General features: G+C 49.2%; 2 protein-coding genes across 3 annotated transcripts in view; both read right to left on the reverse strand.

Annotated features, from left to right (window-relative positions):
* Window positions 1-684: 684 nt before the first annotated feature.
* Window positions 685-11,158, reverse strand: LOC134145895 (SRSF protein kinase 3-like). Its single transcript, XM_062585906.1, has 11 exons — window positions 11,107-11,158; window positions 10,801-10,909; window positions 10,146-10,233; window positions 7,866-7,953; window positions 7,509-7,615; window positions 5,047-5,209; window positions 3,677-3,762; window positions 2,971-3,078; window positions 2,445-2,514; window positions 2,268-2,360; window positions 685-994 (listed from the first exon to the last, which is right to left on the reverse strand). Exons 1-11 carry the CDS (start codon window positions 11,156-11,158, stop codon window positions 771-773), a joined length of 1,188 nt encoding a protein of 395 aa, XP_062441890.1. The 3' UTR covers window positions 685-770.
* Window positions 11,159-15,537: 4,379 nt separating this feature from the next.
* PLXNB1 (plexin B1) overlaps window positions 15,538-27,719 on the reverse strand; it is a 66,857-nt gene continuing 54,675 nt past the window's right edge. For both annotated transcript variants that reach the window (XM_062585962.1, XM_062585961.1), the window contains 9 exons: window positions 25,738-25,841; window positions 24,942-25,026; window positions 23,265-23,431; window positions 22,083-22,243; window positions 21,692-21,839; window positions 20,942-21,006; window positions 20,774-20,849; window positions 20,398-20,472; window positions 15,538-19,950 (listed from right to left, as the gene is read on the reverse strand). In XM_062585962.1, the coding sequence (XP_062441946.1) occupies window positions 19,846-19,950; window positions 20,398-20,472; window positions 20,774-20,849; window positions 20,942-21,006; window positions 21,692-21,839; window positions 22,083-22,243; window positions 23,265-23,431; window positions 24,942-25,026; window positions 25,738-25,841 (986 nt within the window). In that variant the 3' untranslated portion in view covers window positions 15,538-19,845. The remainder of the gene's footprint in view (window positions 19,951-20,397; window positions 20,473-20,773; window positions 20,850-20,941; window positions 21,007-21,691; window positions 21,840-22,082; window positions 22,244-23,264; window positions 23,432-24,941; window positions 25,027-25,737; window positions 25,842-27,719) is intronic.

Consider the following 27,719-nt stretch of genomic DNA (forward strand, 5'->3'; position numbering starts at 1 on the left):
TATAGGATATTAATAGCTAATTTCAAATAATGTTACTACATGAACTGCTGGAAAATGTAGTTTGATAGAAGCAAAGTTTGTATTTGCATGGAAGAACGCCAGGAAAAAAAAATCATGAAGGCTTAGCAGTATTGCACAAAGGTAGAAGCTGCAGCGATTGCTCCTGTTCCAAAATCACTCAGAGCAGGTGTCTGACACGATGGGAATTGCAGGCATATAAGCAACCTAGCCGGGGAAGAGCGTGCAAGCAACCAACACCTTACTGGAAGCAACAGGGATCCTGTAAGTGTTGCGGGGTGTGTGTGGGGGGGAGACGAGGAAGGGAACTTCTGCTTATCCCCTTCACTTAATGCCCGTCCGCATCACTGAGGGATCTTTTAAAAGAGTCGCCGGAACGAGCAGGGGTTCGCGCCGTGCGCTGTGCCGCCGAGCGCTGCGCCGGGAGCTCATCCCTGCGGAGCGATGGCCCCGGGGCCGGCGGGGAGGCTCCGCCAGGCCCGCGCGGGCCCTCTGTCCCGCCGAGCGCTGCCGGCCCGCAGCCGCCCTGTGCCGGGAGGCGGCAGGACACCCGGGCCGGGCCGGGCCGGGCCGGGCGGTGGCGGCGGCGGCAGCGGCGGGCGGGTCCCGCCGCCGGGAGGAGCCGCCGCGCCGCCATCTTGTGCGCGGCGCCGCCTGCGCGGGGGCGGCCGAGGGCGGCGAGGGGCCGATGGAGCCGCTCGGTGCCCGCTCGGTGCCCGCTCGTCCCTCCGCCCCGGTGAATTCGCGGGGGTTTACGGCGGCGCGGTCGGGGCCCCCGCGGGGAAGGGGTGCGGGGCGCCGAGCCACGCATGCTGCAGGCACTGCGCCGCCGTGGCCCGTTTCTCCGGCGCGTACTCCAGCGTTGGCAGGAGGAAGCTGGTGAACGGCGTCACCTCCTGTTCTGTCCAGTTGTGCCTCTCCACCAGGACGCCGCAGAGGCTGCGGGGCAGAAGCCTAGAGATCCGCAGAAGAGCACCTGTCCAAAACAACATAAGCGCAGTCCCTTAATTACGCTCGCGAGACTCGCGGTCTCCAGTCGCTCGCCTCATGCAGTTTATCCAAAGCACCCCGAAGGAGCCCCTCCTCCTCCTCCGGATTTTCCTCTCTCTGTAAGCTTCACCTTGCGGATTTGGCTCTCAGCTGTTCCTCAGAAACCATCTTTCCAAGCTAGTCTCCCCACTCCCGAGTACTTCTTAGGAGATCACATGCCAGGCATGAATGAAACGTTCCCAGAACAGTCATGCCAAAGCCGCTGGTGCTAGTTCCCCGTGGCTGTCCGGTTGCGAGGCAGAACCAGGCAGATCTCACTGAGCAGTACCGGTTAGTTTGCTTTGTGCTGCGTAGCTCTGGGGGGCCAGCAGAGTGCTGCTACTGTCCAAAAAGCTAGCCGTGCCCCCAAGTGGAACATGCTGTAAATGTGGTGATTCAGGTCAGGCCAGCTTCGTTCACACACAGAATGAATATAAAAGAAGGACTGTTTCTGACTTGTTTCTTTGAAAGCCATAGAAGGAGTAAGTACGAACAAGGGGAATGAGTAGAGAGGTGTTTGCTGAACTACAGCATGGTACTAGCACTCAACAGAGAATTAAGCGCGGGTATACTGAGGCTAAATTGCTTGCTGCTGAGCGTGAAAACAAGGAGGTATTACGGACTAAATGGCAGAAGGACAGAGTCATGCAGTGCCTTGAAGCCAAAGACAGGGGGGTCAAGCTAAATGAAGCAAAGGGAAAGGACTTGGGGAGATTCAAACAGAAGAGACGTTATGGTTGGGGTCAGAAGACTAAGTACAGGAGCCACATTTAGGGTGCATGGAAGAAGGGTGGGAGGATATGATTATCTTGTCCGTGATCATCATTGTTCCCTGCCAGTGAATGGGTGAAATTCAGCCAGTTAACACATTATTTTCAGCTTTACTGCTAGGTAGCTATTTCCTGTCCATATTTCCATCCTCTCTAGATCCAGAGGAGAAAGGATGGAAGTCTTTTCCCTTTTTGGTATTTACCATGAGGATTTTGCATTTGCATTCATCTCTGGAACACTCCTGGATTGCCAAGTTAAGAAAGCAAGCTAGCTGCCAGGGCAAGAAGTATTACTGCACTTCATGACGTCTCCATTTTTCTTTTGTCCCTGCCTGTAGCCTGCCTTTTTTTTTTGACATAAGTTTTGGTTGTTTTCTGATGTGAGCTGAATAGGAGTGTGTCAGGGGTCCACAGTATTTTTAGAGTAAACTTCCCTACTCTGATCTTTACCTGGTCTGCTGAAAAATTTTGTCGACTTCTTCCAAGAGAGAGCTATTTGGGGAGGAATTCTGCCCAGGAGTTCAATAATAAGAGCAACGTGATCTGGATGGAGGAGAGAAAACACACCTAGATGCAAAGATTATGACTCTTCTGTCAGTGAAATCAATAAAACTAATGGAGTCTTACCATCATCTCTGGAGAAATATTTCCCAGGTCGAGGATCAAATAGACACTGTCCAGTTGCCATTTCAAATGCCTAGAAGTGGAGCAGCACTCTTAATGCACTGACTGATTTGGAGCTTTTCTTCACTGTTAACTCTGATAGTACCAGTGCCAATTTCCCTTGCTGCTGCACAAAACCAATTCTAAAACATGCAAACACACACACTCCTTTTATCCATATTCTGCCGCTGTGAAATAACACCTTTTACTGCTTTAGGATGAAAACCAATATGTGCCTGATTTGTTCAAGTCTATCAATTTCCCCACAGAGTATGAATTGCCTTATAGTACAAGCTAATTGAAGAGCATTTTATCAGCAGCCTACGTTGTCTGAAATTAATGGATGCAGAAGGCCTGTTTGTCCTTCTGTGACTCAGTAACAGCAAAGAAATCCTGCTCTACAGACAGATGGGTGGCTGAGGACATGCATTCCCTGGCCTGGTAGTGTCAGTCATCTTCCCTGCATGCAGTGCATGGTGTCAAATCCTACCAGGCAGCCTGTGCTCCAGATATCTGCAGGAGTGCCATAGCCTAACCCAAGCAGCACTTCCAGGGCACGGTATGGTTGGGTCTGGATCTCCTTTGAAAAAGGCTTGTACTGAAACAGAGACAAACTACCTTTGGTTAGCATCCATAAAGTAGAGTAAGAGCAATGCTTGTGGTCACAAGCTTTCAGAACAGTGACAAGGACCTTGTGACATAGAATGAATGAACACGTTAAACTGTGTGCAGGACACAGCAAACACACTCAGCCCCAATGACAGTGGGGTGAATTTATCCCCTAAAAATTTCACAGTGAAGATGGTTTTGGATTTCTAGTTGTAGGGACAGTTTCCATCAATGCGAATACTCCAAAGCCATCCGGACATGGCCCTGGGCAACCTGCTGTAGTTGACCCTGCTTGAACAAAGGAGTTGACTAGGCAATTTCCAAAGGTCCCTTCCCATTTCAACCATTCAGTGATCCTATGACTAACTGAAAGCTGAATAAAGGTCCAAAGTTGAGAGCATCTCCAAGAATACAGATTTCCAGCTCTGAGCTAAGACTGCTGAATATAACACACACTGAAACCAGCATCTCTTTAGTGCACTCTGAAATAACTATTCAGCTGTGAAATGACAGACAGCCAAGGTGGGACGGAAAGAAGCGGGTAGCATCTCGCATCGTCTTGGAATTGAGACTTGGAGCAAACTTACTGTCCAGCACGCACTACCCAGGTCTGCGATTTTCACTTCTATACTCATTAAATCAGAATGTTCCAGTCGATTGCCAAGATCACCTCCTAGATGGAAAGGACAGAGAGAAATCAAGTTTTTCTCCGAAGCAACAGGCAACGTCACTTACCACACGTATGCTTTCCTTTAAAGATTTTCAGCCTTAAAGGTCCTAAAATGCTTTAGAAAAGTGATTCCTTTTTATTGTTAGTAAAAGGCCACCACTGTTCATTGAGTAAACCACACAAGAGAAGGGCTGATAGTCAAAATCCAATGTTGGGATTAATTGGATCCAGATCCACAATTAGGAGGATGTTAGAGAGGCCAGTATCCTGCAGTGAAGTGATATGACCGTATGCTCCTGTTTTGCTGCAAAGTACCTCTAGCATTGAGATTAATGTGAGTTCAGAGGAGAGTATAGCCTATTAGGACCAGTCAAACACAACACTTTTGTAATACATCCTCAGCCTCAGCAGTACTGGCTGTCACAGATCTTGGATATAGCTGGTTCAGCTCAGTACCATAAAGATGATGTTTTCTTACGACCCTGGGAAAGGGTATTTTTTTGTTTTAATGCTTTACAGTGAGCTGCTGGTCTATGTCCAATATTATGTTGTTCTGCTCCAAGCAAAAATATCTGTCAATAATTTAGCATTCCCCGTTTACCCCAGTGTTTGATAGTCAAAACAGCAACATCACAGAAGAAATGCTCACAGGAGAACATTGTGAGAGAAAATAGAAAGAGTCTTATTGCTGGGAGAGACTAGATGATCTCTTGAGAAACTATCCAGCCATATGTCTTATTCTATGTTCACATCATTCTCTGAAAAAAAAAATATGTTTCAAAAGGCCTTGGAGATTAGCTGTGTATACAAGTCTCCTGCAAACCTTGGAAATACAGGAAATAGAGAGTAGAAATGTCATACCGCTTTTTGATCAGATCATTGCTTATGTAAACCTTTTGGTAGCTGAAAACAGACATGATGGAACTATTCTGTACCTAAAGCTATGAAAATCTAATCTCAGGTTGTGGTGAGGTTACTATAAGGTTACCAGCATTATGGTAAGGATACTAACAAATACTTGATTTGTAGTTGTTCTCCACACGAACCTACCTGCAACACTATGTTTAGGTAGGCACCTTGAGAAACCTGTAGTAACTCAGGTGTGATGTTTGTGTTAAGCAGATGTAGAAGAGGCCCATCACATGAACTGCCTGTACTATTTTGTATTGGTCACTGCAGGAGTTGTGAGCTTTTCATAAATTATGTCTACCTATCTGTCTACCTGTTCCACTCCCAGCAATAAGCTCTTAAGTCACTTTTCTGGTTCAAAAAATCTGCACTGCTTACCTGGTCCCTTTAGCCCCAAATCTGTCCTCTGGCTAGAGTCAACGATATCATACAGAAACTTTTGGAGGGTCTTGTCACCTGCATACAGCAAAATGTTTTCCGGTTTGATGTCTGTATGAATAATCCGACAGCATTTGTGCAGGAAGTGCAGGCCAGCTAGCACCTGAGTGAGCCAGAGAATAATTTACATTAACAACATAAAGGTCTCCCTTCTCTCCTGTTCCAAACAACTTTTAGTGCTGTCAGAGCAAAGACTCTACCACAGTGGATGTATGATTGGAGATAGATTCTGTTATGGGGGAAAGAAGACACTGGTGATAATTTTCTGCAATAAATTATTTCTGTATAATGGATCCACTGAATTAACTTGGAGTTGCAAGCAAAACAGTGATGTCACAGATTAGGGTAGGCCTGTGGAAGCACACACAAGCGGCTTCATCACAAGATTCAGCCAGAATAGCTGTCACCAAAGCCTATGGGTTCAGCACGATAAGCGATACGGAGCCTGTGGATCCCGGCAGTGAAGGACTGTATTTGGAGGATGCAGAAATGACACACAGCAGAAGGACGTGTGAAAATCCACAGATGTCAGCAGGGATGGAGAAGCCTGGAGGAAAAAGAAGTAGGTGCAAAAGGCTGCAGTTACGTTGAGGACAGGACTACAAGGAAGCATTATGGTCACAGATCTGAACTATGTCCTGAAAAGTCACTTCTTGCTACTTGGCTCTGGCATCCTTCCATTGCCGTTCCTGTTAGTACGGCGTTATCGCTGGACTAGAAGTTGGGCCTCAGAGAGCATCTGACATGGTGGGGAGGGAGGCCCTGCCTTCTAAGTGATCCCGTCATACAGGCAAAGAAAAGGAGATGAAGCACAGCCCGGACAGAAGGAGGGAGAGACAATGAGTGACTGCGTGTAAAGAGGAATTCAGGGTACAGTCCCTTCTCTGCAGGGAAACCATGTAGGGCAAGGAGAGCTTACGATGGAGCAGAGAGAGTTGAGCCTGTCACAGGGGAGAGATAAACAGTGCATATGAGAGAGAAACATTAAAACATTCATTCTTAGAAATCAATAACAGCAAAAAGACTACTGGGAGAAGTTTTTTTTGTTTGTTTTTTTTGTTTTTTTTTTAACACTCTGGTCAGTCATAGACATCTGGCAAATTTTCTGTGCATTATCAAAATCTATTCTGGGATGAATACCAGCCCCAGGGAAATACCAACCTTAAATGGTAACTGTGAGACACAAGGAAAAATTTAAATAGCTAAAATGGAATGAATCAGAAGTAAATACTGCCTCAGTGCTGATCTGAACGGAAAAAGAAAAGGTTTTGAGATGTTACAGTTTAAGTAAATAAGGGGGGACAGACAAAGCTTAGGTGTGGAATTCAGCACAAAGTTTCATGCCATTGCATTTTTGTATAACTTATTTAGGTGTTGGTGCAGCTGCTATACAGGAAGAAGAAGCTATTGTAAAAAAAGGATAAAAGAGTTTGTTCTTAGTGTCTCTAGACGACCACAGGAATCAAAGGAATAAATCTTGGTCTTGACAAGCCAGTGGACTTCTAATGTAAATCTCAGCGTTGGAGGCAAGATATAATTTTAACTGCTCTGAGGCCTTACTGAGGTTTCCCGCTCCTTAGCTATTCATGAGCAATGCACAAGAAACTCAATTTCTGTGATCTGTTTGATCAGCATGCCACATCCTTACAGGGGATGAAAGAAGGGTTGGCTCTGAGCAGGAAAATCTCAACATGGGTGGAGGACCAGCTATTTACAAAGCTTCTGGAAAGAAATTAGCTGTGAGACAGACCTTTAGCAGCCTTTGATAGCACTGCTATTGGCCAGCCTCAGAGCGCTGCCGGACTCTGCATACGTCAGTGCTGCTCGTGACTGGATGCCGAGACAAATGCCAGCGGTCTGGTGTCACCGAGGGAGGGGAATCCTCATGGCTGCAGGAGAGCAGACAGATGTCTACGGTTTGCCAACAAGAAGCATAATTATGGCAGGCTGTTTGTACCCCTGCTACTCTGGCGAGTGGCAGAACTGATCCCCACAAAAGTGCAGTGATTACTGAGATCTGAACATAACTGTTGTCCCTGAATGCCTGGTGCAGGTCTGCAGGACTCTTCACGTTGGTGGGCCTGACTCCTTTCCAAGCCTGATGAGGAGCTCATCACAAGTATAGCCAGTGATGAGCAGTGCATCTGTATTAATGGGAACATGATGATTTCCCACTCTGCATTTTATTTTATTTTTTAAACATGTTTCTCCCTGTATACCCAGAAGAAATAGTATTTTCCTTACAAAGAGTATGCCTTAGGCACTCACTCAGTGTTGTTCCTTTCTCTGCAGATGGAATCGTACGGAGTTCATGGCAGATGACCCCAGGACGAACGCAACATTGTGTTCCCAATCCCAACCAGTCCCTTGGTGCCGTCACACACTTAGAGTTAAGTTCTCACCTGCTGCAAAGATTTTTTCACAAAAGGCAAAGGAAGGCCCTGGTCTGCATAGTTACCCATCAGACTTCTCAGAGAAGGACCCAGCACTTCAAATACCAAGCAAATATGTGGGAAAGAGTCATGGATTCACTAACATGAAGAAAATGCTACTACCACCGTTTTGCCCTTCACCAGAGTAGCCAAAAACCTCCTTATTCCACCTGCGCCCACCAGCCACTTTCATGTGCCCAGGTCCAACTGCTGCCCTGCTCATCCTCACGAGACCACAGCTTTTGGTTTTACACCATCGTGTGACCTCCGCAAGGCAAGCCAAGGCTTTGCCAACCCAGAGCTGCAGCACTCTTAGCAGAAGGATATGGAAGCCATTCTCTCCCATCATTCTGAAGTCGTCTAATAAACAGACAATGTTCTCTCCTGCCCGATCCTTCTTCTTCATACTGCTGACCTGAAGGGAGGATTCCAAGAAAGCTGCAATTAGAGGCATACATATGCACAAGGACATCTTGCACCCATTTTTCCCATTCTACAGACTTTTTTCTCCAGTATTTGGCACTTGAAATTTAGTGATAACAAAATCAAGAAAAACAGGCTCCAATTAAACGAGCAGACTCCATTGCCAAGGAATGTGGTCTAGCCCTAGGTAGGAGCATCACCCTCACAGTGTCTGAATAACTCAAACCTTTCCTGTTCACAGAGTCTAGAACAGTTCCCATTGCTCATTCTACCCCATCCAGGCCCTGAAAGTGTTCCTGCCTGTGGTGAAAGGTGATTTCCATGAGGCCCCAGCTCATTTTACCCAGGAGCAATGGCTGCAATATTGCCTTCTGAAACCCGTAGCTTCCTTTGAGCAATTTCTTGCCAGTAGTTGCAAAGAGGTGAAGACCTTGCGTTTGTCTTCGGCCAGTTGAAAGCTACTGTGTCCTGTTGGGGTATGGAGCAACTTCCACATGTGGAACAACCCATTGAACTAGGCCTCTTTGGGCTGAAAAAGCGTTGGCTACAGGCAGGTATGACAGGGATCTGTAAGATACTGAATGGTAGGAGAAGGGGTGAACACAGAGTTGTTCTTTTCTGCTCCTTTCATACAAGAACCAGGGTGTTTCACAGTAACCTAGCACTTGGCAGATTCAGAAACAAGCTGGGGAGAGATTTCTTCATGTGGCACACAGGTAATTGGTGGCAAATCTTGTCACAGGGTGCTGTGGATGCTGAAGGCTGCATGGGCTCATAGCAAAGTGAGACAGGTCCCTGGAAGATAAACCCTTTGAGGACTGCTGCCTACATAGTGTCTCCTTTGGCCCAAGAAATCTCCCGTTGAAAACTGCTGGAGGCCGGGGAAGTGTTCAGTGGGAGCAGCACTCTGCTTACCCTGTCCTTACGGGTGTAAGGACACCTGGCCACTGCTGGCCCGGGATGCGGGGCTGGGTGAACCCCTAGTCTGCCGCAGCGCGGGTGCTTTTGGCACCCCCAGATCTTTTATTAGCACCAGCAGCATCTGTGCGGTGAGTTACGTTGTGAGTTTGCTCCCACAGGACACTGACGGTGGTTCGGCAGTGAGTGCCTTGGTACACTGCAGTAACTGGGGGATTCCGGTTTGGTTTGTTGCGCAGTGCCAGGAGGTTTTGCTGAGATGACAGAGGTGTGCAGCCATGGAAGGTGGGAGACTGCCTCTTCTGGCAGCGTTACAGGAACCGACCACCTTATACTGACGGAAATGGCCCTGGGAACCAGCTGTATTCTGTTGAGTAGGAGTGTCTTTCAGAGAGTATTCATAATAAATTAAAGGTAAGGCTTGGTCTATACACAGTATTGTGCTGATGTGCAGTAAAGCACCTCTTTGATTACATTAAATTAGTGCTACTTTGTACTTCCTCTTGCATGATAAGTCTGGCTTATATCCCTTTGGATATGGCCTGCAGATTTGCAGGTGCAAACTACACCTTTTTCAGACCTGTTGGAAAAAGGCCTCACAGTAATTTGAAAGGCAAAATTTAATGACTTTTTATTCATATCAAGCTGATGTAACTTCTTATTTAGGCAAACTTTAAGAATTGTAACCATGAGCTTTCTAGAACTAGCAGGTCAAGCTACCTTCAAAGGTAAGTAGATGAAACTCAGACACATGCCAGACCCATTGGCAATGGCAGAAGGAAGCTTTCTGAATTCAGATGTTTATTATATTTTGCCGTATCCTACCATGTTTTGCAGTTGTCTCCATTTATTTCACTATCTTTGTTGCAATAGAGTGATACCATCTGAGCTGGGAACTACACAAACACAGTGGAAACATTTCCACCTCCTGTCTTCCTCCTGTTTTTTTCCTGTTGATTAGCCAGCCTGTACTTCTGCAAGTTCCTCCTGCTTACTGGATTTTGGTCTCAGCTGAAAGGAATGGGCCTACAGGCCAAGTAGGGCATAGCCATCCATGCCAGCACAACAGGAAGGAGAAGGTGGCCGTTTCAGAGGCCAGTGCTGAACAAAGGCAATTTCTATCAAGTATCTAAGATGTTTTTTCTGTTCCCCACCTGGATTCTCAAACTGACACCTGGAGGGAGAAGGATGGTGAAGCTGATATTCAGATCTGAACTCGGTGGCCGTTCCCAAGGTGCAGGGCGCAGAGCCAGAGAACATACATACACATCGAAGGAGAGCGACCTCGTCCTGGGCAGCCTCAGCAAAGCTTTCCCCGCTCCTGGGGACCTTCACAGCTACGTGTTTCTTCCTCCTATGAGATGAATCACAGCTGCATGCCAGCGCACGCCGGTTTAGCTCCAGGCAGCAATGCTTCCCCCTCTCCCAGTCACCCAGCCCGGAGCTCTGCGGGGAGAGCGCTGTCCTCCCGTGAGTGGCCTTGCCCTTGGCCTGTGGCACGCAAGGACTATGTGCATCTCTCCTGGTGATACTGCTGGCATCTTGCAGCATAGCTGCCCCAGGGAGCAGAGAAGGACCGGAGAGTAAGAGGTGGAACATGGATACTGCAAGGTCTGACCTATTCTAAACAAGAAGCGCAAAGATGGAGCAAGAGCTGATCCCACCTAATTTATGTTCTTCAGTTTCTGGGGAACAACTCTGCTCTTTGCACCCCACCGGTCTTGCTGCCTGATTTGTCCCAGCTCCGGTCAGTGTTGTCCTCTTTGGGAGGCTCCATGCACTGAAACACTCAGAGCTGATGCTGACATGCTCCCGGGCAGCCTGCTGTGCTCCACCGCTTCTGCGTGAAAGGGACAGGCCCTGCCCGAGAGGAGGACAGCGCACCCTATCTACAGCCCCCGAAGCACGTTCAGCCCCTCACCTCGTGTCATGGCACAGCCAAACTGTGGCGAAGGCCCCGCAGCCCAGCTTGTGCAGAGCCTGGTATCTCATGTTGAACACCTCTCCTTCCTGCACTGGGTGGTGGCCTCCTGCGGGGACATTGCCAGAAGACGTTTAAAGAACATGTCTTTAAATGCCATTGGACTCAAAGAGCAGCTGATGACAGCTGTCCTCCCAGCAGCTGCGTATCCCAGAGGAATGGCCAGACAGGTCGCCAGTGGCCTCCTCTGGCTTGGGAAGAGCCGGGCACAATCTCAGCTCCAAAGTCAGACATCCGAGGACTGACCTGTGCGCTTCGCTGCAGGCACCTCCTCCTGCATCCACTCCGGTTCTTCCATCATTGCAGCAGATTCTGACGTGAGGGGACTGCAGCAGTGGAGAACCAGGTCTTGGAGTGCAGGTGGTGCATTTCACTCCTTTAAACAGAGGTAGGTAGCTGCAGAGCAGCCATTAACTTCTACTACATGGCATGCACATTGATATGCATCGCTCCTGTTCGCACTTCTGCCTCCCTCCCGCCCTGTTCCTTTCCATCTGCTTCACCAGAACCTGGAACAGGGCTGTTACAAACATTTTTGGCACTTTGGAGAGGTTAGAGATTATTTTAAGAGTTCAGAAAAGGAAAGCTGGCAGGCTGGGGTTGAGCAGGGCTCCTGGCTGCGTGCAGCTGGGCCGGAGCCCAGCAGGAGTCTCAGGTTTCCTAGTGCCTCGTGTGGATTTTCAGTGGCTTAGCGGGGCCTGCGGGATCCCCTCCCGCAGCTGCAGCGCTGGCGGGCCCTGGCCTCCCGTGAAGAAAGCGCTCTGCTCCCCATCTCCTAGCCAGCTAGGGAAGGAGTAAGCCCCGGGCTTTCACTGGCAGGAGGAGCCTCATGTTTAGTATTAAACAGAATCTATGTTTTGAAACCCCAGCACTGCACATCGCTCTGCAGCCTAGTCCTGGGGCCAGAGCAGGTATTTATCACCAAGCATCCCGTGACCCCCCTAGGAAAAAGGCTGTAACTGAGGGGGAGAGACTTTTATCCAATGTTTGTTACTATGGCAGCAAAAAGGTACAAACAGAGTCAGTTTAGACAGACTGATGCAACTGCTATCCTCCCCCCGCCAGCACCCATGTAGAATTGGCCAAAGGATGGGTCACCTGAAACAACGCCCCTGAACCCCAGGTTACTAATGGAAATACAGATGTAAGCTGCTATAGCTTGGGTACTCCCAACCTAGCGTTTCTTAATATGGAAATGTCACTTGCTTTATGGCCAAACTTCAGATTAACATACATTTCCAGAGCTTGTGACATGTGATAACTGAGTAGACCATTAATGTGAGTGGAAATACTGACCTTTAAATCTGTCAGAATCAGTGCACTAAAGCGAATGGCTTATCTGCACTGGGGCATTTCCCCTCTCTTGCAGTGGGAACGACTCAATGGGGAGCTGTTTTAGGACAGTAATGCCTGCCAGAGCACGCTCTCTCCTATGAGACAGAAGTACAGCTTCCTCAAAACACTAGGATTTCTTTGCATATCCTGATACTGTTTTCTCAGTACAGCAATCAGAGATGCAGTCCGACTTTGGGACCCAAGTGAGCTCTCAAAACATTTCTGCTTAAGGGACAGATTGTGGTTGAGTCTTCATTTCTGCCACAGAAGGCCCAGGACTTTCGGAGCTGGCATTGCTCCGTTTACCCCAGGTTGTACAGCAGTGTGGAAGGAGCTCAAAATGCTTCTCCCGCCTTGTATTTTTTTAGTCCTCTAACCACGGCACTTACAAGTGTTCAGAATTTGTATCGTTTAGGCATAAACTTCCAGGGTGCTGCCTCTCTGCCAAAGCCAGTCTCTTTGGCAAGCACTTGTGAGAGTCCCGTCTGTGAAACTTGGGTGGAATCAGTAGAATTCCCCTTGTCCATGAACACAAACTTTACATATTAACACCCTTGCGAGCCACTGCACTGCCAGAATATGCCAAGACCTGTTCATTCACAGCTTCAAAGGTTTCGGCACCTCATTAGGGAGAACTGTGAGGGCTGGTCTGAGATCTGGGCAACAGCGTTAGAGATTTAATTCCTTATATTGCTCACCATTCACCTACTAAGGCAAAGGTTAAGAAACAATCTGGATGGCAATTCAACAGCATCTTCCCTAGGCAAATGTTTTTGGAAATAGGAGTCTTTGGCAGGAAAGCAGTACCATCATGATGTAGTGTTTAGGACCCAAAGCCAGGCTCGTTTAGCATAAAACACTTTCTAACACTAAAGCTTTTGAACAGCTCGCTGGGACCCTAGCATTCGCGCCTCGCAGCTGAGAGCAGATCAGGCCCTGGATGTGCAATACTCTATGAAGGTAAGAGCCCACCGTATTTACGTGGATACACCAGTAAAGGATAAGCAAGGGGTGTTGCTGTGCAACTTGCTATAGAAGAGTGAAACATATTTTTCTGAGCTTTGTGATGAAGGACAATTAATAATGTTTTTAAAGTCTTCAACACTTAATGTCTTTTTTTTTATTATTTATTTTATTTTTTTCTGTCATTAAAAGCTCATCATGCAGAACTTGCTGGTTTGTTGCAGGCCTAGACCAGGTCTGAAAACCTCAGTCAGCCTGGAAACATACTGGGTGCTGCCTGATCCACAAGAGCTACAGGTAGGGAGTGGTGCTTCACCTCCGGTGGTGTTGCCTGAAGGACATGATCTGCTCCACCTGACGTGCCCGGAGGGGTGTGGGGCACCTCTGCCACTACCAGTCCTGCCTTGCACTGCCTGGACCTTCCCTTTCGGCTAAGCCACCTGGGCCCGTGGAGTCGCAGCGCTTACCAGAGCTACACGTGCCTTGATCGTGTGTGAACAGAGACTTGGCAAGCCACGGCCTGGGAAGCACTTGCTGACTGCAGCATCCCTGCAAGCCGCAACGCGCACCGCGAGCCCAGCCCCGGCGGCCCTTTGCAGACTTACCGTGCAGCCGCTCGCGGCGGCGGGGCGCGCAGCGCCGCTTGTGAGCTGGCTCGTGCTGGAGCTCCAAGAAGTGAGGTCCCAGCTGGTCCTGCTCTCCTTTCGGTCTGCGCTGTCCGGGAGGGGTGTCCTTGAGTAGACCAAAGGCTCCTGCATCGCTGGATAGACACGCTGAGGATCGGGACAGGGTATCGGATCACAGCAGTGCTTCCTGGAACAACCCTGGCATCGGGATAGCTGGGAGACCCAGGACAGCTGCAGTGGATTCATTTTACTGCCGGCCTCTCTCTGCACCTGTCTGAGCAGTTCCCTGCTCCCCTCCACTCCCCTCGGCACAGGTCTGTCAGGCTGCTGCGAGCTCCGCAGTCTCCACAGCCACTATTTATAGAGGGAAATTTAGAGCTCTGCTAGGATGGAAACAGCGAAATCCTTCCCTGCCACGCCACAGTCCTTGGAAGGAGAAACCGTGGGGCTGCCTGGCAGCTCCCGCTGTGCCCGCAGCCTGTCCACAGGGCTCCCGGGCCGGGCTCGCTGCTGGGGCACCGTCCCTGGCCCAGCGGTCCCCGATGTGCGCCTGGCAGAGGGGACGGGCTCCCCGTGGGCACCCGTGTGCCATGCTCCTTGTCCCACGGCATTTCTGCCTCCCCCAGCAGTGCCAGCGTGCTGCCAAACACAGCGCGGCGCGGGTGGTGCTGGCTGCTGCTAACCCCCCACCGCGCCTCGAAGCCGCTGTCCCTGCCTGCTGGGGGGGGAGAGGACGCGCCGGGGCCTGCAGGACGGGGCCAGCTCCCTGCAGAGTGGTGGCATCTGGTTCCCACTCAGCCCCATCTGGGCTGGCAAGGCAGAGCTCACTTTTCCACCCACGCGACAGCGACAGCGGCCAGCGCTTTGGCTAGGCCACCTAAGAGCTGCAACGTGGAAAGGGCGGTTTGCGGCGTCAGCCGGGGCCCGCGGCAGCGGGAAGCAGCCCGCCCACGCGGAGCAGCCGGAGCGCGGGGCGTCCTCCCTGCGCCACGCTCGCCCAGCAGCTCTGCCCCCGCCGAGCCGGGACCGGGCGTCCCGGCACCCGCGCGACGCTGAGGATGCGGTAAGAGCACTTCGCACGTCTGCCCCGCAGCAGAGCTCGGCCTGCCCGGGACCTTCCCCCCCCGCTGGGGCCCTCGGACTGCGCCTCCCGCGTTCCCGTCGCCCGGGCGAAGGGCGGGCGCTGCCTGCGAGCAGCGCTGCTGCAGCCGCCCGCTGCCAACGCAAAACGGGCGCCTTGCGGAGCGCCTCTGCCCTTTCCCGCGCCCCGTCCTCTCGCCTGCCTGCCCCGGTGCTGAAAACACCGAGCGAGGGGGGCAAAGGCGCCCCGTCGGGAAGGAGCGTTCGGGCTGGCGGGAGGGCTGCCACGCACCCCGCGGGGGCCGCAGAGCACGGAGCGGGGCCGGAGGCGCTGCCGCCCCGTGCCGAAGCAGACAGCACGCGAAACTCCGCTGGCAAAGGTCCGAGGGAGCTCGGCCAGGGAGCGCAGCCGGGACCGGCCCTGAATGGCGGAGAGGTGCCACGAAGCTCCTTGCCGTAAAACTTCTGGCCGCCCAGAGGAGCCGCCCACCAGGAGGTGGCACGGAGTCGCCCCAAAGCGAAGGCAGCTGCTTTCCCCCAGAGGAGAGGGACAAGCCCGCGCTCCGGGCGCGAGTCTCCCGGTCCCGATGCCCAAAAGGAATGAGTTTACGCAGAAAAGGTGAACGCAGTCTCAACAACTGCATCGTCTGGCAACACAAGCGTGACACTCAGGTTGTATATTAAAATTTATTGAATTATTGGGTAAGAATTCTCTTTATTAAAATCATTTGGACTCTAAACTGATTATTTACAGACAAAACCTCTTTTATCACCAATAGATTCCTACATCTCAGAACAGTATCTACAAACAGTTATTACACTATGTAACAAAATTCAGATTTTTCAAGCTTTTTATATTAATTATTAATTCCAATTTGAGAAAGACAGTACCTCAGGTGCTCAGAGCAGAACTCAAGATCTGGCAGGGCATAAATGCAGGTCAGACACAACCAAACCGTAACAGAGGGAGAGACACCAAGTTACGAGACTGGGGGAGGATACAGTCCCTGGGACAGAGGACTAGGAGACAGAAGAATAGAGCAAAACGCACCGGGTGTTCTGGAAACCAAAAGAAACATCCCAAAAAGAAAGGCACCCCCCCCCCAAAAAAAAGCAGCATTTCACTGCAACTGGGGCAAACTTTGAGAAAGAAATGGCATTCCACCGAGGCAGCAGGATCCAAGAATCCCCCTCATTTTTGTTAAAAGTAGTAGGAAAAAAAAAAGCAGCTGTCATGTTTACAAATATTAATAATAATAATAAAAAAAAAACAGTAAAGAAAAACTTCCAGCTGCAGCTTAAGTTTGCCCCCAGGCAGGTAAAAGCAAGTGCTCCCACACTGCACCTTGTGGGTGCCACCTGCTCTTGGTCGCGCCAACAGGAGACAGACACCGAAATACACTAATGGATCTGTCTCTTAACACTGGTAACTTCAGCTCTCGGCGTTTCACCCAGACCCCGGCGGATGCAGCTTTCTTCCTCTGACTGCAGTACAAAATCTAGATAGTTTCTGTCATTCAGGAGTATCTTTCAGAGTATTTAGAGAGTGACATCCTGCTGCAGCGCTCACCGTCCTGCAGAAAGATGACGGCGGCTGCGGCAGGGCACTGTCAGCCGGTGCCCCCCAGAACTTGCTACCTGCGAGAAAAATAAACTCCAGAGAGGACTGTTCTTCAATCAGAAGCAGCAGCCACCTCCGGAGCGTCTGACCAACTGGTCACGGAATCAGGCAGAGACTGGAAGAAAACTGGAAGGATTACGAGAAATAAATATATTAGTCTTCCCTACCCTAGGGAACTTAATAATAAACACTGTTTTGTGCAAATTTAAATGCAACCTAACCCTGTTGTAGTAGTGGATTCTGCCACACGAGAGGGGCGTGGACGGAGAGAAAGGGGCCGTGCCTGAACATCCAAGTTGATCCTGCCAAGGGGACCTAAGTGCGTCTGCAGCGGAGGAGGATGCTGGTATCTACAACACCAAGGGCAGACGGACCGGAAGAGATGGGCACTACCAGCTTTCCACCCTCGCTGCACCTGAGCTGGGCCCCGCATCCTGCTCAGCTCTACAAGGACAAACTAGAGATGTTAAATAATAGAGCTAAATTTAAGTGATTTAAGTTCTGATTATTGCTCTAGTAGAAGTGGACGTTCACAGATAAGACTCAGAACAGAAATTGTTTCCAACATCCACGAGGGCTGCTGAGAAGTAAAGGGGATGTGGAGCTCCCCTACGCTAAGGCGCACTCGGCGTGCGTGGGCAGAGGCTGGGCTGTCGGCACAGCCCCACCTGACCAGAGCAGGCAACGCCGAAGAACACCCTGCAGGACTGAGCGAGCTGCCAAAGGGGAGCAGGAGACACCCCGGTTCTTGGTGCCGTGATTCTAGGAACGCCCCCGAGTCTTCCTCCCTTTGCTGAGGTGAGGTGGCCCGGAATTAGGCCCCATGCAACACCATGCTAGGAGAGCACAGAGACGGTTTTGCAAAACGAGGAAGGCCTAAACATTCTGCAGAGCCACATACGCAGCCGATACCGACGGCTCCTGGCAGAAACTCGGTCGGCTGAAGAGGTCACAAACAAAGCCTTGCTGCCGAGCTGGCAGCCTGCTCGTCAACACAGAGGTGGGACAACACTATGTTGCCACTGACCCTTTCTTCATTCCTTCATTTACCTACACCTGCCTCAAACCAAGGGATTACCTTCTTTGGTTTCCTAAGGAAACAGGCTTTAGGAAATTGCCTTCTATTTGCTTTCTCTCATCTGCCAGTCCTTTCCTCCACCTATCTTTTGGGCTTGCTGACTAACTCATCAGATTTTGGTTGAGACTGAGCTCTATTTCAGAGATGTTACGTTCCCACCTGTTTCCTGATAAGGGGTGATCAGCCAGGAGAGACCCCCAAATCAGTGCCCACCAGGGAGAAGTGAGGCAGGTGAACTCTGGCCTCCCCTTTTCGCATGACCGAGGCCAGCCAGCTCGCACACAGCTCTGCGCAAGATGTGCTCAGTTGCTCCATGCAGCAGCACACGAGCAGTAGGCAGGCTGGGGACAGCGGTTGTACTCTGGGCACACAGGACATGCAGGAATACCTGGGAATACTGCTGAGGGGGGCGCATAGGAGAGCCGGTTTTGTGGCATGGGGGTTTATAGGAACAGAGGCCAACACTACCTCATCATATTGCTCAGAGAACAATTTCACAACAGCACAACACCACGTGGCTGACGTGACAGGTCTGGGAGTGCTGCTGTCCGTAATGCAAACACGGCAGCAGGGACATGATCCTGCCCTTTTAGCTCTGGTCCCTCTGGGCCTGTACAGTTGCCAGCTAAGGCGACTTAGCGATGGAAAATCAGGCCTGCCTACTTCCCCCTGTGCACAATCTGTCCCAGGCAAGCAAGATGTCAGCCCGGACTCAGCAGGGAGATGAGAGCAGGGCGCTCTTTAAAATAGAAAGTCACTCCCAAAAGGGCAGAGGACCCACCCTGAGCACTCTCCATGAGGGAATAGAGAAGAGCTGCTCAGGGACAGCCTGGCAACTAACTGCGCAAACGCTGGCTCCAGCTTCTCCTTTCGCCTTCAAATCATTCCCATTTGCAGGACACTTGATGCTCTTCAGGAGCAATGCAGTTGTGCTTCATGGCTTCTTTGAGTTCACAGCTCACCAACCAGCCCTTCTACGTGCCACAGTTTGGGAAATGAACCTGTGAATAAGGTGTACGGTAAGCCTAAGAGAGGAACACACAGCTAAGCCTAGAACGAAGCTGTGGGGAGAGCGAGCTGCTGTTGTGACAGTGGAGACATCTGAGAGTTATCCCTACAGACAAAGCAGTGGAGAAAACTCTGCTCCAGTGCTGACAGACGTTTGTCAGTAGAAGTGCACAGAGATGCTTCTCCAAGAAAAGCTTTGTCTCAAAGCCACAAAGTTAAACATTCTCCTTTAGCATTTAAATACGTTATCTTTCTGAGAGTATTTACAAGTCCAGTTTAGAGCAGCAGAACAGCTAGACACCAAAGGAAGGGGAAATGGCACAAGGCGTTTGTTGTGCTTTCCAAAGAGCAGGGCAACTTCTGACCACAGGGAACCAGGGAGACTGAACCAGAGCTGGGTCAGTGGAGACCAAGGTAGGCCAGGCTGCCTACTCCTCACATGCTAAAATTGTCCTGAGCGAGAGGGCGAGTGTGCAGTGTCCATTTATAGTAGGTATCTGGGCAAGCATGTATGCTGGTGAATGTGTTACATCCAAGCTGGGTTTCCACACAAGCTATCAGAGACCAGAATATTTGGGAGCAAGAGACCTTCACTATCAGTCTCTCCCCTTTCTGCATCCAGTATGCAGAACCAGTGGGAACATTGCTGCAAGGATGTTTCTCAGGTGGCATACTGTAGGAGCACTCACTGGTGTGTACAGCCTGAGGTCCATGCAGAGGTTAGCATGGCCATCAGCCTGGGAAAGTCTCCTGCGTCCCTCCTGGTCCAGATAGAGACCTCAGGGAGCCAGCAGAGCTACTGGCTCCACACCGGCCTGCCTGCCAGGGGCGACACAGCTGGTCACAGCTGCAGTGCTAAAATGAGCAGCTGCAGCAGGGGAGTCTCCAGCACAGGCAGGCGTTTCCACATGAGGCCAAGGCCTCTGCAGACATGGTGCTTGGCATCATCACCTGGCTCTTCAAAAATGTGGCTTGGAAACTTGGCACATTCACATAACATCTGCAGGCAGGAGATGTCTGGTCCCCCTGACATTCTGGATCATAGGAAATCCTAAGTTTTTTTTGTTTTGTTTTGCTTTTAAAAAGAGAAAACTGTAAAAAAATATTCTCTGAGATGCAAGGACGCTTGTACTTTGTACCGCCTTGGCCATCCCTGTTCACGTCACCCGCCGGTTCCTTGGAGAGTCTGGTTCCGATGGCAGCAGGACACCCTGCGTATAGCTAGGAAGAGCACTGTCCCTGTTCAGCCCGGTGAGAGCATCAGTCTGTCTGTGTCACAAATCTGTGACTTTATTCTCCACAGCTGCTGCAATCTGTTGCAGTCTATATCCGAGCTGCATCTTTTGTGCCGTTGGGTCTTCCTCCAAGGCAGTAATGATCTGCAACGAGACAGAGCTCACTGGCAGCCTTCCTCCAGCGCGTAACACTCAAACAACTCAACTCCACGCGCAGCTACAGCACACAGAGGAGCACAGTGTAGAGCGCCCCAAGCTGGAATCCAGCATGCTCTAGACTAGAGTGGGCATGCAGTAATTCAACTCAAATGTATAATTTACCCATAAAATAAGTATTCCAGGTTAGTTCTAATAAAATATGAACTCAATAGTGGAAAAGGAATGCTAAACTCATTCCAAGATTGATGAGAATAAAACAAACTTATGATAAATAAAGCAAAACACAGTGTTTTAGTAGTCCAACTGCTTTAAATTATCATCATTACCTTTTAATTGGATGGGAAGCAGAATAAGCTTGCCAATCTAAACTTATCAGTTCACCAACACATGACAAGAAAGAAAATAGCATGTTTGTACTGGAGACACACTCACCTGGTCATAGTACTTATTGATGTATTTGTACAATTCATGTAGAGCCACCAGGGAATTGAGGTCACTTGAGTAATTCTAAATAAAGAGAGCCAGTTAGCCAAGATCTTCAGTTAGCTATTCTCCCAAACTGCGTGTCCCCACAACTCGTAAGAGAATGTGCCAGAATCACTAAACCCAGCACAAAGTAACAGGAAAGGGAACTCACTAGCGGTTCCTAGAGAAGGAAAAGTCACATGTAATCCTTGCCCTGACACTTTTCTCTTCAGTGCTAGCTGAGTGGATTCAGCTAGAACATCCGATTTTTGTACTGTTAACTTTCTCATATACGTACAGGTAATAGGCCAGGGTGATTTCTGAAATAAATATTTCTATTTACCCGTGACAGCTCAGCCAGGGCAGAGTTCATCTCCTGGTCACTGGCAGAGATGGTTTGACGAATGTCCGCATAATACCTACACAGTAGCAAACAGTCAGTTACTACGTTGTTTCTCCTGGTCTCCTCCTTGTTACTCAAACCATGACTCCACACGCATTCACTGCTCACCTTTCCACCATCTGCTTGTAGCGAGGAATGTCCCGGGCATAAAGCAGCTTATTGATTGGAGAGTCCTCAAATATCCAAAACAGAATTGGTTACAAGAAAAACCCTTCACCATGCTGTGGGTTAGACTTAGCCCACTATTCTGCATCATTCATTGGGGGTAGGGAATTTTTGTCCTCTGCACAGAAGGACACTTCAACTGCTAGATTCCCTTTTAGTAACACAGTCTGAGGAATCACAAGACATGTATGTGAAGGGACCTCTGGGATCTCTAGTCTGACCTCCCACTTGAATCTGGTCTGTCAGAGTGAAATCATGTTTTCTGTGGCTTTGTCTAGCTGAATCTTGAGACCCTCCAGTGACAGCAGAGCCTCCCTATGAATGTGCAGGGATGCTCCACCCTCAGCAAGGAGAAGGTGGGTGTAGAAAGTTTTTCCTGATAGCCAACCTGAACCTCTTTAGATGCAATCTGTGACTTGTTTATGCAGTTTACCACAACCAGCAAGAGCCTGGCTGTCTCTCAAGTAGCTACAGGCTGCAATTAAAACACCTCAACTTCTTCAGCAGGCTAAACAAAACCAGCTCCTTCCTCCTCTCTTCACAAGAGTCCCCATGAATCACTCAAGGGGCACGTGGGAGCAGGGAAGGGACCTCAGCCTACTGTCCCACTGAAATTAAGATGACACTACTGTCTGCCTGGAGCAGCACTGCTCAGACGGTGCTATCCATGCTCTCTTTTACCTCCATACTTACCCGTCCCAACTTATGGTCAGCAATTGTACAGGAGTCCATGAAGGTCTGTGCAATGACCAGGAGCACAGCATCTACATTATCTGATGTCTGCACATCAAAGACAAACTGGGGGTTCTTAATGATGTTGATCCAAAACCGCAGGGGCAGGCTGTGGGGAAGACAAACATGACAAGATACCAGCAGAGAGGAAGTTATGGTGCTGCTCATGCTACTGTTTTTCACCTCCCACCTTTGCCATCTCAATAAAAACAGCTTTTCACATTGTGCTTTGCTGCCTTGCACCCCCCCATTCTGCTCCTCATCAGTGCTGACAAAAGTGGACGTCACTTCACATCTGTGCAATCTAAACAGACTAGCAGTACTTTCTCCAGGGCCCAGAGAAACACCGTACCTGTTTGTCTTCCAGATATGGATCGTTTCAGGGTCTGCAATACCATAATGTATTGCCTGCTCATCCAGCAAGTCAAAGAAATATTTGACAGCCAGAGGGACAGGGCGGTTGGTACTGAGGATCACCTGGAACAAGTCATCCACAAACTTCTGCAGGGTCCCCTGTGGAGAACCAAACAGGAGAGTCAGCATAAGCTGAGGAAAGGAGACTCCAGGCCTCAAACATGTAAGAGGTTACCGTGCTCTGCTCAGCAACCTCCACTCTCTATCCAAAGCTACCTCATATCCACTGCAGGGAGCAGTGAAGAAGAAACAAGGCCCCAGAGCTTTCTGTAGCAGAGTCCAAGGAGAAGTACATGATCAGGGGACACACGGAGAGGAGCCATTGCAGGCTACAAGAGCAGTTAACAGGACTTGCTACAGAGGAGAGAGCCCACAACATGAAGGAAAGGCACTGAATGACTAGCAGAGAAGGGACTGCTGACCACCAACACCTGTGTTCAGTCAGACGTATGAACAAGAAGAGTTTTGCTCAGCACCAGGAGGATGTTCAATAACTGGGAGCAGAACACAGGCACCACCTGACAAAGTCACTGGGCTGTTCCTCGAGGAATTGTGCTACTGCAAGCAGGACACCACTGAGGAACCTGGATGCTGAAGCAGACTTTTCCTCAAGGATAGAGCACCAAAGGACAAATTCTGGGGTCAATTTTGTTTTTAAACCTTTACACTGAAATAAAACAAAAAAGGGAATGAAAGAGGACATTATGCCTGATTTATGACTGCAGTTGAATCTGTACATGGCAGGTAGGTACTATTAGTATTATCTTGCTGCAGCAGGTGACAGGTCACTCTTGGTCCTGGGTAGGGTAGAAGATGGGCAGACATGACAGCATAGTGGACATTGCTGCAGGACACCTGCCTTTCACAGTGGGGCCCACAAAGACAAACAGTGGGTGGACACAGGAATAAAGCTATTTCTCACTCTCTTAGAGGTCCTGCAAAGCTTACTCCATTAGTAGGAGCAAGAGTTGGCTACTGTGCTGCTGGGATCTGAAGAAAATCAAACAGCAAGTGCATCAACCCAGGCAAAGGGGCTCTTCTGCATATACATCTCTGTAATCTGGCAGGGGGCTACGAGGGAGGGCAAGATCTCCAATGCAGCAACAGCTGCACTTCTCACCTTCATAGAGAGCAGACGTGTCAGATAGATCTCCGGGATTGCCTTGGCTCGTTCTCTGTCTCGTAAGCTCCCACGACGGTGCTTGGGGAGCTCTGGCTCTTCTGTTGGTTTTACCAGGTGCCAAAGTTTTATTCCACCTTCATCTGCATCCTCCAGCATCGGTGTTTCTGAAACAAAACAATTATTTGCAGATTAGCGTCAGACCTCTCACTTGCCTGAGCTCCACTGTAACACCCCCCTCCCAAGGAGGGGGGAAAGAATTCACAGCACAGCAGAAACACTACTGGGAAGAAACATCTGGAGATCTCTATCCAGCCTCCTGCACAGAATATACCTATTGCTAGCACTAGGTCAGGTTGCTATCCCTTTGTCCATCTAACAACTTCAAGGTCTTGGAAATTTCTCCAGATGGAGCTCTCTCCACTCCTGGTTGTCTGTTTCAAGGCAGCACCGCCTTTTGCTGAAGACTTCCTTATGTCCAGTTCGAACCTCTCAAGCTGCAACCTGAGGCTATTGTGCCTTGCATCACAGAAAAATCGAGGGAGCTAACTGGAGAGTTGGGCGGAGAGGAACCTCATGAGGTTCAACAAGGGCAAGTGCAAAGTCCTGCACCTAGGGAAAAATAACTCCATGCACCAGTACAAGCTGGGGGCTGACCTGCTGGAGAGCAGCTCTGCAGAGAAGGATCTGGCAGTGCTGGTGGATGACAAGCTGACCCTGAGCCAGCAATGTGCCCTTGTGGCCAAGAAGGCCAATGGTATCCTGGGGTGCATTGGGAAGACTGTTGCCAACAGGTTGAGGGAGGTGATCCTGCCCCTCTGCTCAGCCCTGGGGAGGCCTCATCTCCAGTACTGTGTCCAGTTCTGGGCTCCCCAGTACAAGAGAGACATGGAGCTACTGCAGAGAGTGTAGGGCTACAGGGATGATCAGAGGGCTGGAGCACCTGCCCTCTGAGGAATGGCTGCGAGAGCTGGGCCTCTTCAGCCTGGGGAAGAGAAGACTGAGGGGGGATCTGATCAATGTGGATAAGTACCTGAAGGGAGGGTGTCAGGGGTACGGGGCCAAACTCTTCTCAGCTGTCCCGTGCGACAGGACAAGAGGCTATGGGCAGAAATTGAAGCACAGGAAGTTCCGCCTGACCGTGAGGGGGATTTTCTTCACTGCGAGAATGACAGAGCACTGGAACAGGTTGCTCAGGGAGGTTGTGGAGTCTCCTTCCCTGAAGATATTCAAAACCTGCCTGGTGCAACCCTCTCTAACCTGCTCTAGGTGGCCCTGCTTGAGTAGGGAGGTTGGACTAGATGATCTCCAGAGGTCCCTTCCAACCTTACCCATTCTGTGATTCTGTATCTTATGACAAGCAATGAGGTAACTGCCTAGGGTCCCACCATTTCCTACAAGCTACAGACTGAAATAAGCCCTAGAGTCAGGTCTAGAAAATTCCATTGATCTTGCATTTTCATGCCAACCTCACTTTCCTCTGTTTTTTCAACCTTTTGCTTTTCTCTCATCTCACCCACCCAGGGTTTCAATTGCCTGGCAACACTATAAGGGTTCAAGCTGCACAGCAATCTTCTATCTAGTATCAGCAAAAAGCTAGGGCTATGGCAAAAGTTTTGCCTCACTAACTGGCAGGTGCTGTGAAATCATTTTCTGAGAATGTGACATCAGACTCACTTTCTCCTGGGATGTAATCCTGATTTTCCCTATGGATATGCTTGGTCAGGCGTGGGACCAGTGCTACAGTTGCTCCATCAGGCACCTGCTCATAAGCAAAAATCATCATTCAAAACACAGCATGTTTCTCAGCAGTGCAACAGGTAAGTGCTTGTAGAGTACAACAGACTGAACACACTCTGTGATTCACACTCTGTGAATTAGCATTATTGAATTCTTATAATTTCCACTTATTAGAAGCAGTGATGGAACAAACTTCGGGGTATCATCACTGCTATTCCCTATGCTGGGAGAGTTTTCTCTGTACTGATTAAAAAAGCCTGAGGCGTATAGAACAACGAAGGCGATAATATAATCGCTGTCAGGGGCTGAGGTCATTCACATCCAGAACATACTACGACAACGTGTGACATATTGGTGCAAGGTAGTTAAAAATTACTTCCCAGTGCTAGAAGCTACACCACAGTGAGTGCACTGCCGCCTGCTAACTGCTTTGGACTGGAACACTAACAGACCCAGCAGCCTTGCCTTCACTGCACCAACTACCAGGCATGAAGCTGTGTGTCTCCTCCCAAGCTCTAGACCCACCCAGCTCCCAGGCATAGGATGTGGAGGGGGCTACACTGGTTGAGAAGTTAAAGCACAGCCCTCAGCCCAGACATAAGCTGACTATGCTGCTGCAAAAAAGCTCCAACCCTTTGACAGCAATCCAACAGGAGCCAGAGCCACAAATAGAGCACAACTATGTACAGAGAGGGAGAGTGAAAAAAAGCAGAGGAAGACTCCGAGGTCTGACCTTGTAATGCTGAAGTGTGTTCAGGCGTTTCCAAGTTCCTTGAATGACAGACGTCACGTCTTCATCAGACAGTATCAGATGACCTGCCAGCCCTGATCTCCACTCTACAATCAAAACAGAGAAAGTAAAAAGATAAACTGTTTACTAAGAAAGCTGAGGCATCTCTAAAATCTACTGTGCTTCGGTCCTGACTAGTGGAACCTTAAGCCAGAGTAGACTAACGTCACGCTCAAGTAGATACATTCTAGGAAAAGGCAATGTACCCGTTACCCGCATCTCTCACAGTAGTGTAAGAGGTTGGCAAGTTTCTCCCAGAGTCCCTGGAACTTCACAGCAGCTTGTTCTTGTCCTAAAAACCTAAGAAACTAAGGTCCCAAGGGACACCAACACCCTTCCTGTGCTTTCTGTGCCATGATCACTGGGGAAAGAGGCCCAGTAGGTGCACACCTGTTTTTCCTCTCCCTGTCTGCAGTTCCAGATTAAGTGCTGTCACAGTGCTGAAGAGTTTGAAAAGAGAATCAAACCTAGCTCCACAGCTACAGAGTTTGACAAGAGCATATTACATTTTCAACCTCACTTCCAAGCAGAGAACCTGAACATTCATCTAGGAAAACCTGCATGCCACTGGCCTCCCTGTTCGTTGTAGTCATCTCTTCCTGTCCTGCTCAGCATCAGAGGTAATACAGGAAGGGCAAATCGCTTCTTCCCCTAGGGAATGGAATATGAAGTGCAAGAAGGACGTTCAAGAATGAAACAAAATCTGAAATGCAAGCACCACTGGCCAGCACGTTTGAGAGAAGCATAGCAGACTGCAGTAGGATAAGGAGAAGATCACTGCATTGACAGTGTGGATTTATTCCTGGCAGTAAAGACGCAGCTAAGTGCAGAAGGACCCCACAATACTGACTGACTAGTTGATAAGGTGGCAGATTACTATTAAACAAAAAAAAAAAATAGTAATGAAACAATGCATACTGGAGAAAAACAACTAGAAAAAAGTTATATATAACAAAGGGTTTTCAAGCATCTTTAATCCATCAGAAATGAGAATTTGAGGTTATAATAGACAGCTCAATGAGAACATCAATTCAGCACTGGTCAGGAAAGCAATCTGAATGTTAGGAACCTATAAAGAAAGGAACAAAGATCACATCATCATACTACTCTAAAAGCCAATGTTCTAGTACATGTAAATTTTTTGTATTTATTCACACTAGGATTTTTTTAACCAGTTATTCAGTAACAAAATTTCCACCTGGAACTCTTCACAGACCACCTCAGGTTCAACTGTCCTGAATAGAAAGTCATCATTTACCAGCTTGGTCTATCTGTCACCTTGGAGAAGTCTGTAGAATTTCAGATTTTAAGACCAGAAAGCCTTTACTGTCAGATTCCTCCCCCCTTTATAAAGGCATGAACTCACATCTCAACTTTCTTTTCAACAAGCCAAATATGCTAAGCTTTTAAAAACTCTACAAGGTTTGTTTTCCAACTCCAGGATAAATCAAAATTCTTTGCACTTGCCATTCTCCTGGAAAAGCAAATACCAAAACCTGGGTCTAGCAATGGTGTTGCCTCAGCACAGCATTGAGGAAATCGCTCTCTTGCTTTGACCTGCCAGTTCCCTTGTTTCACACCCTCTGATCCTTGCTAATCTTCAGCTGTGCTATTTCACTGACAGCATAAGTGAACAAGTGCCTATAGCAATGCTGAGTCTTTGCAGCTGGAGCCTAGGGACAACCTACTTTCTGGCATCCCAGGTGTCTCATCCAGCACTGGCCAAGTTCATATGCATTCTGTCAGATTGTGGCCCTTGAAGCACATGATTCTGACCCCAAGCAGGCACCTATATTGCTTATAATCAGCTATTTCCCCAGCATGTGCTCATCTGTAAACATCACCACTGCTCATCTCTTTCTGAACAAGAATGAAGAGGGAGAATAGAGTGTTTTTTCCTGCCTTAATGCAAATCCTAACTTTCC

Source organism: Rhea pennata, chromosome 12 (genome assembly GCF_028389875.1).
Source record: "Rhea pennata isolate bPtePen1 chromosome 12, bPtePen1.pri, whole genome shotgun sequence".
Lineage (NCBI taxonomy): Eukaryota > Metazoa > Chordata > Aves > Rheiformes > Rheidae > Rhea > Rhea pennata.

Excerpts from the sequence above, each read along its gene's own strand:
- LOC134145895 (XM_062585906.1), bottom strand. The coding sequence starts at position 11,158 with ATGGAAGAACCGGAGTGGATGCAGGAGGAGGTGCCTGCAGCGAAGCGC. Across the intron at positions 10,234-10,800 it reads TGGCTGTGCCATGACACGAG|GAGGAAGAAACACGTAGCTG; the intron begins GTGAGGGGCTGA and ends TTCATCTCATAG. Across the intron at positions 2,515-2,970 it reads TCTGGAGCACAGGCTGCCTG|GCATTTGAAATGGCAACTGG; the intron begins GTAGGATTTGAC and ends CTCCACTTCTAG.